Source organism: Manis javanica, chromosome 12 (genome assembly GCF_040802235.1).
Source record: "Manis javanica isolate MJ-LG chromosome 12, MJ_LKY, whole genome shotgun sequence".
NCBI classification, from domain to species: Eukaryota; Metazoa; Chordata; class Mammalia; order Pholidota; family Manidae; genus Manis; species Manis javanica.
This window is the reverse complement of record NC_133167.1, coordinates 97,844,963-97,861,182: the sequence shown is the minus strand read 5'-3', so window position 1 is coordinate 97,861,182 and position 16,220 is coordinate 97,844,963. Positions and strand designations below refer to the sequence as shown.

Here is a 16,220-nt window from a genome sequence, read left to right as displayed (position 1 = left end):
TGAATAACACATGTAAGTTTAACTGAAAAATATTTTAAGATTCATTCTCTCATACCACATCTATTGACATTTCCAAAATTGGAACACAGTTTCTGCTTAAATATTACCCAAAAACAATGACTTTAAAATTTGAGATCCTCCCTTAAAAAATATGTAGACACAATTATTCTCCTCCATTGTTAATTGAAATAAAGTGGAGGGAAATTAGGAGCCTTAAAAAATAATCATCCCTTTTGACTCAGGAACTCCAGTTAATCTTCTAGAAATTTACCCCAGAAATGATCAAAGACATACACAAAGGTTTATATATGAAGGTACTTAATCAAAAGTTATTTATGGTACTTAAAATTTTTTAATGGCCTTAATGTCCAGTTTATGCATATCCATACAATATGATATTCTGCAGTCCATTAAAAATCATATTTATAAAACTTTTTTTAACCAAGGGCAATGCTTGTGATATTTAAATTTTAAAAACAATTTGAAAGTCAGTATAGACAGGATTTGTTTCATATAAATACATATAATTAAAACAATATTTGTGTATGCACACACATTCACAAAGGCCAGAAGAAATATATCAAAATGTTAATGGTGTTAGCTATCTTTGAACAATAGAATTATGCATGATTTTTATTTCTTTTCATGTTTTCTGGAATTTTCCAGTTTTTCTACAATAAAATAATACTCCCTAGTCAGGGAAATCATAAATGATGTTTCCCTTTTAAATCTCTCCAAATAAGTCCTTCTGAATCCCATAGCCATCATTCAATTCAATAAACACATTTTGAGGATTAAGTCAGGCTAGTGTTTGGAAGTCTTCTTTTAATGTTCTTAATCATTATCATCAAAATAAGTTACTACTGATGAAGATTTAAAAAACTTTAATTATATACTTAAATGCACTGCTAATTTAATATAATTATTGCTAATGACTAAGTTGGTGTAATTTATACGCATTATTTAAAGATGTACATGACATAAAATAAGATACTCAGCTTCTTGTTTCCCACTGTAGTCTATGTCTTGCACCCAATAGATACTCAGTATCTCTTATGGAAAGAATGAAGGATGTGAGGGAGTAACAAGTAAATGCGGTAGTTCTTATTAAGATAGGTATAATTCCCTCTTACACTATTTCTATGAAAAACTTAGATTTGACTCCTATCAGTTCAGCTTATGCTATGTTTTTTCAGAATATAACCCCTAAGATAAGACAGAACCGAAAACTGAAAGTGTTTTCCAAAGCCTGGAAGCAGTGACAGAGGAAGTTCATAGAGATGATCTCAAACACACCTTGCTTCCATGATGAGCCCTGTGTTAGATTTGGAAACAGGCTGTGACCTCTCCTCACTTTTCTCAGAACCACCTTGGGAAAAGGCAAGCACTTCAGCAAGGGTGTGGCTGAGCTGTTCCTTCTGAGGTCCTGTGTTGGGCTTCCCACAGTTCCCCTGTGGTGTTCCCTGTCTGTGTGTGCCAGTTGGCCCCCAGCTGCTGGTAACACAAGATTGGCAGTGCGTTCTGGAGAAACAAAATACCAAATTACACAGATTTAGCAAATGTACGTGGAAACCAAAAAAAAAAAAAAAAAAAAAGTAAGGCAGAGTTTGGTTTAGGCAGCCCATTGTTAAATAAACTTAGTCAAATTTGTTTCAGATGATCGTATACAGAGTTGGATGGTATGGGGAAGTGAATATCCTTTTTTTATAAAGGTCTCAGGAGGCTCATAAACTTTGTTGAAAAAATTAAAGTCCATGAAAGTTCCAGGACATTTCTGCATTTCTGTCTCTATTGAGTCTCAGTGTTGGGGCCCAAGTTAAAAGCCATCAGCCAGTCTCACTGGAGGTAAAAGACTGATTAGAGTGATTGTTTGAGGAAACTGTACACCCGCAGTCAACATATTCTGTCTCAGGATGGTTTGCCTAAGTGATCTAAATATGTTCTTTAAATGGCGAGAAGCAGCTCAGTATGTAGTTCACTTTATTTTATTTTATTTTATTTATTTTTTATTTTTTATTTATTTTTATTTTTATTTTTTTATTTTATTTTGGTATCATTAATCTACAATTACATGAGGAACATTATGTTTACTAGACTCCCCCCTTCACCAAGTCCCCCCCACATACCCCATTACAGTCACTGTCCATCAGCGTAGTAAGATGCTGTAAAATCACTACTTGTCTTCTTTGTGTTGAACAGCCCTCCCCATGGCCCCCCACATTATACATGCTTATCGTAAGGCCTCCTTTCTTCTTCCCCCTCTTCTCCCTCCCGTCCCACGCACCCTCCCCAGTCCCTTTCCCTTTGGTAACTGTTAGTCCATTCTTGGGTTCTGTGATTCTGCTGCTGTTTTGTTCCTTCCGTTTTCCTTTGTTCTTATACTCCACATATGAGTGAAATCATTTGGTACTTGTCTTTCTCCATCTCGCTTATTTCACTGAGCATAATACCCTCTAGCTCCATCTATGTTGTCGGAAACAGTAGGATTTGTTTTCTTCTTATAGCTGAATAATATTCCATTGTGTATATATACCACATCTTCTTCATCCATTCATCTACTGATGGACACTTAGGTTGCTTCCATTTCTTGGCTGTTGTAAATAGTGTAGTGATAAACATAGGGGTGCATCTGTCTTTTTCAAACTGGAGTGCTACATTCTTAGGGTAAATTCCTAGAAGTGGAATTCCTGGGTCAAATGGTATTTCTATTTTGAGCTTTTTGAGGAACCTCCATACTGCTTTCCACAATGGTTGAACTAATTTAATTCCCACCAACAGTGTAGGAGGGTTCCCCTTTCTCCACAACTTCGCCAACATTTGTTGTTGTTTGTCTTTTTGGACGGTGGCCATCCTTACTGGTGTGAGGTGATATCTCATTGTGGTTTTAATTTGCATTTCTCTGTAGTTTACTTTTTTAAGAAGGGATCATTTCTATCAGAACTCATAGTAGTTAATGGGATGAAGATAGCATAGAAAATAGGAAAAGCTGGCCTTCTGAATGCACCATTTAAAGTGAAAAGCTTCACTACTTTTGCAATTGGTTTTGAAATCTTGTGACTGGAAGTCAGAAATGTTAGAAGTTAATATACTGTTCAGGGATAAAGTGCACTTCTGATGTTCAGAGAGGATATTTTCAAGGTGGAACCAAAGCCTATAAACAAGTAAAAAAGCTACATCAGCTGTATAGAATCTTACCCATATAAACTCTTCATTGCTGGGAGTGGCAGAGTGAAAACAAAGCCACATGTTTCTGGCTTCATCGCCTGTGGTGGCAGCTTTTAAATCCCTGCCTTCCTAGGAAGTGACCTCATAAGAAAATCTTGTAACACTGTCATGTGAGGAAATCCTCACAACATTTGGGTTAATGGGCTTACACTGTAGGAGAGGTCTCCAAGAACGTTTAATAATCAGGAAGTCCTAAGGGGATTTGATGTTAGATGGGTCACAGAAGGATTTCTCTCAGTGCACATCTGGGATGTTTTCTGGCATATTCTATAGCAGGCCACGTGGCTTAACAGTTAAAATATAGGGTTGGAAGTTACAAGAGCCTGGAGATCACATAGCAACTGAGCCATTGACTGACAAGCTGACCCTAGACAAATCATGACCTTGGGGTCTTTCAGTCAGTTTAGCTGTAAAATTGGGCACAAAATCTGGGCTTTACCAAAACCAGATGTTTTTCTCCAGCTCTGTTCTTCAACTAATGTCTTTTTTTTAATGTGGCTGTCAAGTTCCAATTTCTTTCATATACAGAAAGGCAAATGACATACAATAATAGCCTACTCTCCCAGTAAGACTAGGGCAAGACAAGATGGTAGTCCAACCCAGCTGACATGCTAGAGCTCTCCTACTTAGCCAAGCCTGTGTCACTCAGAGAAGTGGCAGAAGCTTGTGCACACTCAGGGCCTACAATTCTCAGTGAGTTAGGCTTAGAATCATTTCTACATGTGTCCCTAAGAGAAGCCCTTGAAGGCAGAAAAGTCACAGAAAAGCCATAGATCACAGCATATAGATTCACACTGCCCCCTTCTTAGCTCACCTCTTTTCTAAGTTGTGAGTGCATCACAGCGATAGATGATAGAGGAGGCTGCCTCCTCATAAATCCAACAGAACATATTTACTAACTCTCCCTTAATCCAACTCCCTCACCTAACCACAAAAGACTCTAAGTAAAACCATTTCTGACTACAGATCCCCTGGTATGCCTGCCCCTGTCTCCTCCCATCCCAGGTGCTGTTTGGTTACCAAGAGTGAGTTGAGTTTGTACCCAAGCCCTTTATGCTAGTTACAATTATAACGACCTAAATTAAGGAACTATTGTTGAAGCTGGTAAAGGGAAAGTGCAAAGAGAATTATCATTTCTATAAAAAACCAAGGTGATTGTTTTGGAATAGCGCAGTAGGGGTGAGTCACCATTTTAAAATAGTCATCAAGTTAGGTAAAACTCCATAAGATTCTGCCTTCAGGTTGTTCTGCAAGTTTCTTTAAGTTCTTACTCCATTTTAAAGAAATAGAAAATGCCTTATGGTTGTACTTTTGGGAAAAAAAGACTATCATGATTCCAATCAGTCGACCAACAGCTAAAGAAAAGGCCTTGGAATTGTATCAGAGGATTGGCAGACAAATATATGTGTGTGCTTTTTATGTTCAAATAATTTGTGTGTGATTATGTATTTATATGTATAGTTATTTAGATTTAGATGTAGATAGATGCACACACACACAACCACATACATTGTACATGTCAAATGACTTTGACTCTATTGATTAATCAACACATCTTCAATCCTAATTTTATCAGCTGACTTATGAAATAGTCTATTATCCTCCTAATTGGTATTCTCCAAACTGGTGGAAGAACAGATCTGTTTTCTGACTTCCCTTCCATTCAAGTGTCACAAAGTGTCAGTGGCCCCCACAGATCTCATCTGGGTTATGAAGTGAGGGTTTCAGGCAGCGGAAGTGTTCCTCTCTTCCCTCAAGCCAGATGGCAGGGAGACTTTCCATGGGGCCTTAAGCCAGGCAGAGGCAGCCCTGCTATGGGGCAGTTTCATTTAATGCAACAGCTCCCCTCTGCTCAACACTTAACACTGCCCTGGCAAATGAAAGCCGATGTCCAGTCATGCCATATTCCTGCAGCAGGAAAGGAAGCCACAGCCCATTCCAACCGGACCAAATACCATAATCTCCCCTTTATTAGCTTGGGACAATCAAGGGCCATCTGTAACATTCAAAACTGGATGGTTGACTCACTTATTCCTGACTATTGGAACCACATATTCCATTAGAAAATGCACTTAACTCCAAAATCCAAGAGTTACCCATCTGCACTCACAACCAGAAATATAAATAAACAAAAGAAGCATGCATTTTATTAATCTCTTTGAAAACTGTTGGCTCTTGGCTGCCAGTGGGTAAGTGCTCATCTTTTGGTCAAGAGTGGTAAAAAAAAAAAAAGGACAATGTTTTTGTGCTACAAAAATCAGCCTGAACCATTGTCAGAAAGAAAAGTATTGCCTCTCAGTTATGGTGGTTCTGTTGGAACTTCTAAGGCCATTAGATGTAGGAAGTTAATAATCACTCCTAATAGATTATGCAAGAGGAAGGAATATTCTGAACAGCAACAGAAAAGGAGGCACATATGGGACAAAACTGGTTTTGCCCCTGCTTTGTGAAGAATCATAAAACAAGGAATTGCAGGAGTGCTCTCATCAGACGCTATTATGCTAGCTCCCGAATCACACTAAAATACAGCACAAAATATGGAACTAAAGGAAAAAGCACTTATTTGAAAAACATTAACATTTACAGGTAGTTAGATATTTAGCAGCTCTGAGTATCTGATCATGTGCCACTATCTCAAGCAGTTTGCTGTTCTGTGGGAAAATCTAGACCCGGAGAACCAAAGAAATTGTAACAGAGGCCAGTATGACATTATCACAGAGAACAGCATCAGCCTCAGGTGTTAGGAGTAATCATGCCTGAAAAACTCAAAATTCTCCCAGAAAACACCTTATTTGTTTCTCTTTATACGTAGCCATTGACTCTTCCTGGATTGTCTGAGGTGAGACTTTAGCTCAGGTATTTCTTGTGATGCAGGATCATTTAGCCAGACCCTGCAGCATTCGCCCAACAGACGTTGTCTCACAGTATGAAGCAAAGGTGGACTTCAGTCGTGCTCTTTACAGGAAACAATTGGGTTTGATAAATTTTGTTATGCTCTGTATGAAACTAAGTACACCTTTTAAACCATTTGGGTGTTTTATCTATTACAAATATGAGCAGGTTAAACTCTTTCGGCCCACAGCTAAAAAAACAAAACAAAAACCTCTCCAGGACTAGAATCCAAATGTAGGAAATATAAGGACATTGCCTAAATTCAATAGTGAGACCTCTGGGCATCAAGTTTCAGAAAAATAGTTCCCCTGTTCACCCTTACAGGACTGATCTGATGCACTAATTCTAATGTGGACTGCCATTACTATGGGTCAGTTAATATGCCTAACAATTTATCTTATCCCAGGGAACCAATTCTATGTGGATCACATTTGTACATTTGAAAACCTGAGGGATCACTGGATAATAATGTTTCATTATACACAGCCTATACTAGCTGTGTAGTATAGTTGGGACATTTGATAAACTTCTCAGCCTTGCTTTTCTTTCTATAACCAAAGTCATCTGGACTGTCAGAGAGTGCCAAGCTTCAGCGTAAGCATCACATGGACAGTTCGATATGCATGCAACTAGAATCAAGCACAGATCTCAGGTGTTTAACAAACACTCCAGGCGCTTCTGATGCTGATGCGCTGACCGTAAACCACACCTGCTGAAACAGAGATGAAGTTCCCAGGACACCTGGGTTCTAAGCATCCACCATACTAGTCAGACTCTAGCAAATGGAGTGACTAAGCTCAGAAAATATCTTCTTACATCAGAATAAACTGAGTTAAGGTGACAAATTTCCTGAAAAAAAATCCTTATTATCAGTGGTATCAATAGGATCATGACATTCATCAGGCAGCCTGGACACACTGACAGACGCAGACTATGAAGGTCACATGGCTACCATTTAAATCTAGGGAAATAGAAGAGACTTGGAGTCATTCATTTTAAAGCATAAATTTTTGTTAAACAATTTGTGGATCATAGCTTACCCTGTATGTTTTATAAAATCCTTTTTATAGAAAAGAAGATAACTGTGGAGCAAAGTATCATGGCACTGCCTCTCAATACCTACTGCAGTCTGGGCTATATTAAGGTGCCCCAGTTGGAGTTCTGTTGATTGCCTGGTCTTGCATCCACTAACAAATTATATGTATATTAAAGGACATCCAACCTGACGTGAGCTCAGAAGGCACCACCTATATGAAGCTTTTCAAAAGAACAGTAATAAGTTTTACTAGATGTGACAAACCATATAAAAGATAAATAAAGGTCACACTTTATAAGCATTTCATTTAATACAACTGAACACGTGGAGAGCACTGAGGATGACATTTAATTTTTTCCATATGTGGATTTACTACCACACAAAACTTTAGTCCCAGATTGCTAATTTTCCACCAGGTGGTAGCCATTTAGTTGAATTTTTAAGAACACTTACCAAATTACAGAGTAGAGTTTCAGAGACAGCAGCTCTAAACAGGTCTAGGGTGCATGGTGTCGCTCTGGCTCAGTCCTGGGTCTCATGAAGAAGCAGTAAATCTTGACAGGATTTTTATGACAGTACTCGCTGTTCTTTAAAGAAGTGAAATGGCATGTTTGCAAAACCACATGCTAATGTACTTCTAAAAATAGACTTGATTACTGTCACTCCTTTCAATTCTGACCATTTTTAGCCACCTACGGAAATACAGACCAGCATCTAAAGATTTGGCCCTTTTAGAACATCTATGGATTACAAGGCTTTCAAAGAAATACTTTCCAGCAATTTGAAAAAGTGAGCTAAATCCAGTCTTAATTGCTTGTTCTTGAAAAGTGACCTCCGGTATGTCATTTAACCTCTTCTATGCTTTGTATATTTAAATCTTTCATCAATACAGTAATATCTGCCTTCATTTTCATGTCACAGCGAAGAGATAATCAAGTTTGAGGAAAAACACCTCCCAGTACCAACTGAAGTTTATCTTCTATTACTACAAATGGGGAATGTGTATCTTCTAGAGAAGGAATGGCCACCAGTCTCTCTAATTACTCATTTTTGTCTTATGCTCAAACAGCTTTGAGTACCTAAATCAATTTCATAGAGAAAGTCTTAGAAATAGACAAAACTCTATGGCAGTGGGTCAGTAAGTGAAGACACAAATCATTCACTACCAGCATCACCATCTAATGTGATAAATGCACATAAAGTTACTGTGAAAACTTTAACACTCCAGCCAAATGTTAGTAATTATTATTAACCCGGTGAGACTGACCAGAAACCTGGAACCACTAGCCAGAGCCTACATCTGGATTCTATGGTCAGAAACAAAGATGATGCATAGCTACACCAATGTGATGATTCATATCGATCTGGCTCAAAAGAAAAGCTACCCTTTCAAAATTATCAACTCCTGTGGAAACATATTTTATCTCCCAGAACCAATTACAGTCAACTCTCCTGAGTTCAAATGGTTTGGGACCAAATCTATTTCACACGTTACTGAATACTCTGGAAAACTCGAAAAATATTCATGGGACTCTCTAAGGAGCTTCCTAACACAGTGTGGGTAACAGGCATAGCAGTGCAATTTTCAGGCTTGCAAAATTAAGGGAGCAGCCATAAAAGCAGGGGCAGTGGGGTTGTCCATGAGAAAGATGGCCTGTCGGGATCCTGGAATGATACCTGCCCTCCCTCTGCCAAAAAGTGTGCAGTGGAGTGATGTCATATGCACATCTACTCAAGCAAAGGAAGTGTAGCATCCTCATTTTCTATGATTTATTAAACTTTTCTCTCAACCCCCATTGACTAGATTACCAAGGGGAATTGGAGAGAGACACTTTCCACTTTCCAGTTAGTGTATCTCAATCTCTTACTGTTCAGATTAGCAACTCCGAGCACTGGCTGTGACTCTGAGGGTAAATGTTCAGGCCTTCAGGTATCCACAGTGGTGCTCTGGTCTGTGGAGAGGGGTATGAGCAGGTAAGGCAGAGGCTTTGGTCTGCATGGGTCCTTTGGATCTTTGCTGCTGTGTGATGCAGAGCCACCCGTCTACCATGTTCCCCAGGCCCTTGACGTAGTTTATGCTAAGATGTTCTTGAAGAGGTTATGATTTATTCTATTCTCTTGGTCAGGGCCTGGTGGCGTGGCTAACCCTTCCCCTACCCCCTCAGTCCAATCCATGGCCCCCATCTCTCTTCTGAAGGACTGCTTACCTAGTTTTGCAGTAGGGTCATGCATACTTACTGTGATGACCCTTGGAAGCAGGCTCTGGCTATCAACAGAGTGAGGGACCATCTTCCTTTTCCGTACAGCAAACAGGTCCCCAGCGTACTGACCCCAGCTGCCGCTGCCTGGCCGCACTGCTTTTCCTCTGTGATAGAGCTCCATGTTGTTAATAGATTGCCCTGCACTTTGGTCTCCCTACCCAAGTTCAAACCAGCAAATGAGAGAAGAGTCCCTCTGCCTTTGGCTTTCCCCTGCATCTAGCTAATGAGCCTCCTGTGGGGTTTCAGACCAGAGTCAGGACGTGATGACGCTTGTGCCTTCTCTGCTGTTTACCCTGATTGCTTCACCATTCACTGGCTCAGATTCACAGGCATAAGGTAAAGGATCTCTACTTTTTCTATAGCCAAGACTTCTCTGATCATCATATTCTGATTATGTTCTCCCCATGGCTTACTAGAAAACTTGGTGATCAAGGCAGATCACAGATATGTTAAAAGAAGTTAAAGAAACAGAAGCAAAGAAACATTTCTCTCTCTCCAAACCCTGGCTTTTTGGCTTATGGTAATCTAGAAATCTACTTTGGATCAAAAACAGAACACTACTTCTGTGACAATCTTAATGATTGCTGAGGCAAATAAACTCCTCTGAATGAAAAAGAAAAGCATAGTGATAGATTTCCAAAGATTATCCCCATTGCAAGTAGAAAGTCAAAGATACCAAAAGAAGACGCGGCAATCCACTTTATTCTCACATGCAAACATGGAATCTTGGCAAAGTCCTTTCCTCTGTCACAGTTCCCCCTAATAAACTTGTATGCGCACACACACACACACACACACATACACAACTGCTCTCAGCCACTTCGTGTAACTGCTCTTCAGAAATGGGAGATCATATTATGGACTCCATCCAATATCTCTGTATCATTGATAATACGATTATGTCATGGTGTCCCTAATAACCAATTTCATGACACATATCCCAGGCATAACTCAATCCTCATTTTATTCTAGTTCTGATTTCTTATGGTCCTAAATTTCTTACATTCTAATTCTTAACTGTTATATTCCCATTAGTGCTGGACCTTGAGGTATTCCTCTCTTTCCTTTTTCATAATACACCAAATGCTCTGAATCTCACAATTTTCCAAACAAATAGCATAAACACAAGCAAATAATTCTGACATGCAATGAAATTATAGGAGTTTATAGCCAAACCCCTCAATATTTCTAAAATATAAATAAAGAATACAGTCAAAATCTTATGTACACTCAGTAATATAGGTTGTGTCTTTAGAAAATAGCAAATGTATTAATTGTATTACATTTTCCACTATAAGTACAAATAACAAAAAGATGTAAAGAGAAGGAAAATAAAATGTTATCCTCAAGAGCAGATTTGGGGTTTAATTATCTAGATGATGTTCTCAAATATTTATTTCATTCTGTTATTGTCACCTGAATTTATGAATAGTCTTGGTGTAAGACAGAAAATCAGTGTCTTGTCTTCTGTAAAAGTACATAGCATCATTTGGCCATAGCTTTTAAAAAAAATTTGGAGTGAAGGGCATTCTAAATCCAGTTTAACCCCAAAATTACCTCCTAGCACACTTGGTGCCTAGATCTTTGTCTCTAATCCCATTCTCCGCTAAAAGAAGTCAGGGTTCCTTAAAGGAATGGCTGCTTTCAGGGCTAGGGTAGAGTGGACACAAAATGATCATGGACAGCTTATTATGCCAGTAAGAATATACTTTTAATAATAAAGGGAGCTGATCAAAACAATTTGGTACTAGTACAAGAACAGACCCATAGACCAACAGAACAGAATAGGGAGCCCAGATATAAATCCATGCATATGTGGTCAATTAATATACAATAAAGAAGCCATGAATATAAAATGGGGAAAAGACAGCCTCTTCCACAACTGGTGCTGGGAAAACTGGACATGGACAAGTACATGTAAGAGAATGAAACTAGAATATTGTCTAACTCCATACATAAAAGTAAACTCGAACTGGATCAAAGACCTGGATGTAAGTCATGAAACCATAAAACCCTTAAAAGAAAACATAGGCAAAACTCTCTTGAATATAAACATGAGCAACTTTTTCCTGGACACGTCTCCTCAGGCAAGGGAAACAAAATAAGAAATGAACAAGTGGGACTACATCAAACTAAAAGGCTTCTGTAGAGGAAAGGACACCATTAGCAGAGCAGAAAGACACCCTACAGTATGGAGACTGTATTCATAAACAACTCATCTGATAAAGGGTTAACATTCAAAATATATAAAGAATTCACATACCTCAACACCCAAAACACAAATAACCCTATTACAAAATGGGCGGAAGACCTGAACAGACAGTTCTCCAAAGAAGAAATACAGATGGCCAACAGCCACATGAAAAGGTGCTCCACATCACTAATTATCAGGGAAATGCAAATTAAAACCACAGTGAGATACCACCTAACACCAGTTAGGATGGCCATTATCCACACAAGAAATAACAAATGCTGGCAAGAATACAGAGAAACGGGAACCCTCCTACACTGTTAGTGGGAATGTAAATTTGTGCAACCATTGTGGAAATCAATATGGAGGTTCCTCAAAAAACTGAAAATAGAAATACCATTTGACCCAGTAATTTTACTCCTAGAAATTTACCTGAGGAAAACAAGGTCCCTGATTTTAAAAGACACATGCACCCTTATGTTTATCACTGCACTATTTGCAATAGCCAAGATATGGAAGAAATCTAAGTGTCCATCAATAGATGAACAGATAAAGAAGATGTGGTATATATACACAATGGAATATTATTCAGCCATAAGGAAGGAAATCCTCCCATTTGCAACAACATGGATGTATCTAGAGGGTATTATGCTCAGTGAAATGAGCCAGGCGGAGAAAGACAAATCCCAAATGATTTTACTAATCTGTGGAGTATAAAAACAAATCAAAACAGAAGGAAAAAAATAGCAATATTCTCAGACATCGAGAAAGGACTAGTTATTACCAAAGGGGAGGGGTTGGGGAGGGTCAGGGGAGGGGGAAGGAGATTAAGGGGCACAATATTTCACAATCACAATATAGGTTGGTCACAGGGATGCTAGTACAACATGAAGAATACGGTTAATGATTCTGTAGCATCTTACTATGTTAATAGATAGTGACTGCACTAGAGGGGATGAGGATTTAATAAAAAGGTAACTGTTGAATCACTGTGTTGTATATTTGAAACCAACAAGAGATTGTATATGAATGATACTTTAATAAAAATAAAAGTTTTTAAATGACGGGAGCATCACAAGGACATGGAAACAGCTAGAAGATGCCCCTGTGGGCTTTATCTGGAATAATTTGTGCATTAAAGTTATTAAGTACAGTAATGAATTATAGACCATTCAAAACGTGGAGTTAATGAGTCCAAACAAATAATAAATAAGTAAACAGATCAGGGGGGAGGAGAGAGGACTCTGGTTTATAGTGAACGCTGAATGATGACTGGAAAATACGGAGTGTTGAATTTAAAAAATCATCGTTTTGCAGCCGTCATATTAAACTTTAGTTCAGGCAAGAGTCACCAGTAGATGCCAAATCTCAGGGGAGATTTTCATGAGCAGAAGAATATTTGCATGATCTCCATAGATAGCTTGTTAGTTGCAAATGGGAGGCAAAACAGAATAAGGCTAAATTGGAGAACACCTTGACCAGGTGATCAAAATTAATATCAATATTGAGAGGCAGATGGATATCATGTGTCTCTAGAGAAGGACACACATCACTACCACACACCTGGAATTCATAACCTGATGCAACTACAAGGAACCATTGGACAACCCAAAGTGAGAAGTGTTCTCTTTCTTATAAAGGGACTGCTCTGTTCTTCAAAATGTCCGCGTAATGAAAGGCAAAAATAGTCTGTGGAAGTGTTCCAGGTTGAAGGAGACTAAAGAGACATGACAATCTACTCCTAAACTGGATCATGTACTGCAGGGGATATATAAAAAGGGCTATGAAGGACATTATTGAGTCAAATACAAAATTGGAATATGGATGGTAGATTAGATAAAATTAGTGTAGCAATTTTAAATATAATAAAGATAACTATTCTGTATTTACAAGAATGCCCTTATTCTTTGGAAATACACACTGAAGATTTTAGGGCCACAATGCATACAATTTACTCTCAAATGGTATAAGACAAAAAAAAAGAAAAAAGTGATTTAAAATACACACAGGCACAAAGAGAGAAGAGGAAAAAGAGAGAGCAAACGATAAAGCAAATGGAACAATATTTTAACAATAAGTTAATCTTGACAAAAGATATATAGCTATCCTCATACTATTGTATTCTCATGTTTCTGTGAATTTGAAACTTTTCAAATTTAAAACTTTTTAAAACTTCTCTTCCCCTTACATGTATGTTACCCTTTGATGACTTTACCATCACCTATGCTTTCAGAAAAAAATGAGACTTCTTTATGGGCCAATAAAATAAACTTCACAATGCTTTTAAAATTTTTTTAACAAGAAACAAAAAAAATTGAAGTTAAGGGGGAAATTAAACATTTGAAATATAAACCACAGATTTACATGTTAAAAAGCATGACCTTTGATTTCATCAAAAATAAAAAGCTAAAAGCTAATGTCAAAAAAGCTAAAACATAACATAAACATTTAAAATGTTAAATTAATACAAAGCATAGATGTATAAATAGCTCTTGGACAAATCTTGGGGTTCTCTGCCACTTGCATTTGAACATGAAAGTACTACATTCCTGCTTAAGTGATCAAGGTTCCTTTGCAAGTCTGGGACAAAAATCTCATGAGAGTTCTTCAGATAAAAGTCAGCTTTCACCCATTGTCACCTTCTCAACCGAAATAATCCTCCAAGAACTGGGGAAGCAACAACTTTCTGAATTTATAATCTCACTCTCAAGAGCCTTCCTGGCACCACATCTGCTATGATTATCATCAGCCAAGCACACTCCAGTCATCCATTTAAAATGCAAAGATCTCCTTTACTACAGTGTGAAGGCTGTGGAGGCATAAGCTCTCTGCAGGTAGGTAAATTGCAGATACACACAAGTCTTACCTGGTGACACAGACTAACCGGATTCCCTCTAACACTCAGGGCCATGCTCAACCTACAAGGGTCCTTCTGGAAATTAAAAGAAGGTACCCTTTGGGGTAGAAGCAATCCTGCAGCACCTCTCATGAGTCTGTAAGTTGCTGGGTTCCAGTGGGTAGTTTTTCTGCTCCATGTGATAGCAGCTGGGACTCCTACCATCTGGAGCTCAGGCAGGAATACTCAGAATGGCTCACTCATGTGAGTGCTGACTATTGGCTGTGAGCTCCTCTGGGACATCTACCAGAGCATTTTGACTCTCTTCCATGTGACCTCTCCACGCAGTTTGGTCTTCTCACAATATGGCAATTGGATTCCAAGAGTGAGGGTTTCAAGAGCAAGCCTTCCAACAGGAAGAAAGAGGAAGTCTCTTAAGGCCTGGGCTTGAAGTCCCCAAATGCCATTTTCACCACATTCTATGGGTCAAAGCAGTCACAAGTCCCCGTTGGATTCAAGTGGAAGGGATGTATGTTCTGTGTTCTGATATGAAGAGCAATGCACATGCAGAGACAAGAGGAATGTTGGGCACTTCCCCGGGAGATGAGCCATCACACTGCCCAGCAGGTACCTTGCAGCCCTGCCAATACCCATTTCCTGGGATCTCTGTCCTTTCTTGCTGGGTTCACAGTGAAATCAGGTTCAGTCCAAAGTACCTGATCCTTGGCCTCATTTTTCTGGCGTTCCGCATCCATAAGCCCCAGAGAAGAGATCTGCTTACTCACATGGTCTACTTACTCACATTTAAATACACATTTTAAAAATAAGTCTTTCCTGAAAACTGATCTTTGAATAGATCATCGTTAGACATTTTACTTGTCTGAGTACCTGTCTTATCTCTCCCCTAAGCTCTCATCTGACAGTCATTGTGTTAGCATGTCAGAAACTCACATTTACATAGCACAACATCACATCCACAACATAATTTGTGCCTTCAATGAAAGAGTTATACTTCAAAGGCAAACACCATTGAGTAAATAGTGGAATTACATTACATGGCCAAAACTCCTTTTTGCTGATAAAAATAAAACACTTACTGGTAATACTTCAGAGCTGGTCTTAAACCTCTTATAAAATAAAAAAGGTAAGGCAGAAAAGGAGGAAAAGATGTTTCTAATCTGTGTTAAATCTATTCCCACTGTGAGTAAATCACTATTCTCTAGATTTACAAGTTTTCCTATAAATGCATGACACTGCCTTTGAGTAATTGCTATCAAGTAAATTGTTCTAACTTTCCCCATTTTTTATTAGTGAGAGACAATACCCTCAGCAAATAGAGTCATTTGTAGATGGTAGTGGCTTCCAGCATGAGTCTATGAGGACATAACTCAGTGGAAGGTCAGATCTGAACTGTGTGACAGGGACCCTGCAGGACGGGCCTGGTCTAGCTCCAGAAAATGCTCCAAGGATAAAGGAAACCCTCTTATGAAGCAACCTTCTCTTCCAGTGCCAGTCACCTAGAATGCTCAGATTCTCAAAAGAAAAATTTGATGTTACCTACTACTTTAAGTAACATCTGTTCATGACCCCAGGACACAACAAAGGGTGACAGCAACTCGGAAAGGGATTTTCTTATAGAGAGACCAAATGTAAAAAGAGTAGAAGTTGTATTTGCGTGAAGTTAGAAAGCATCAGTAAAAGTATGATTAACATAGTCTTGCAATAATTTTCAACACAACTGGATGTTGCCAAGTACTCTGTCTTGTTTAATTTTCCTAT

The 16,220-nt window shown here is 38.6% G+C and overlaps 1 protein-coding gene across 1 annotated transcript in view; it reads right to left on the bottom strand.

Moving 5' to 3' along the window:
- Positions 1-9,535, bottom strand: part of LOC140845313 (uncharacterized) — a 218,784-nt gene extending 209,249 nt beyond the window's left edge. The window contains exon 1 of the mRNA XM_073219292.1: positions 9,361-9,535. Within this exon, the coding sequence (XP_073075393.1) occupies positions 9,361-9,535 (175 nt within the window). The remainder of the gene's footprint in view (positions 1-9,360) is intronic.
- Positions 9,536-16,220: the final 6,685 nt, after the last annotated feature.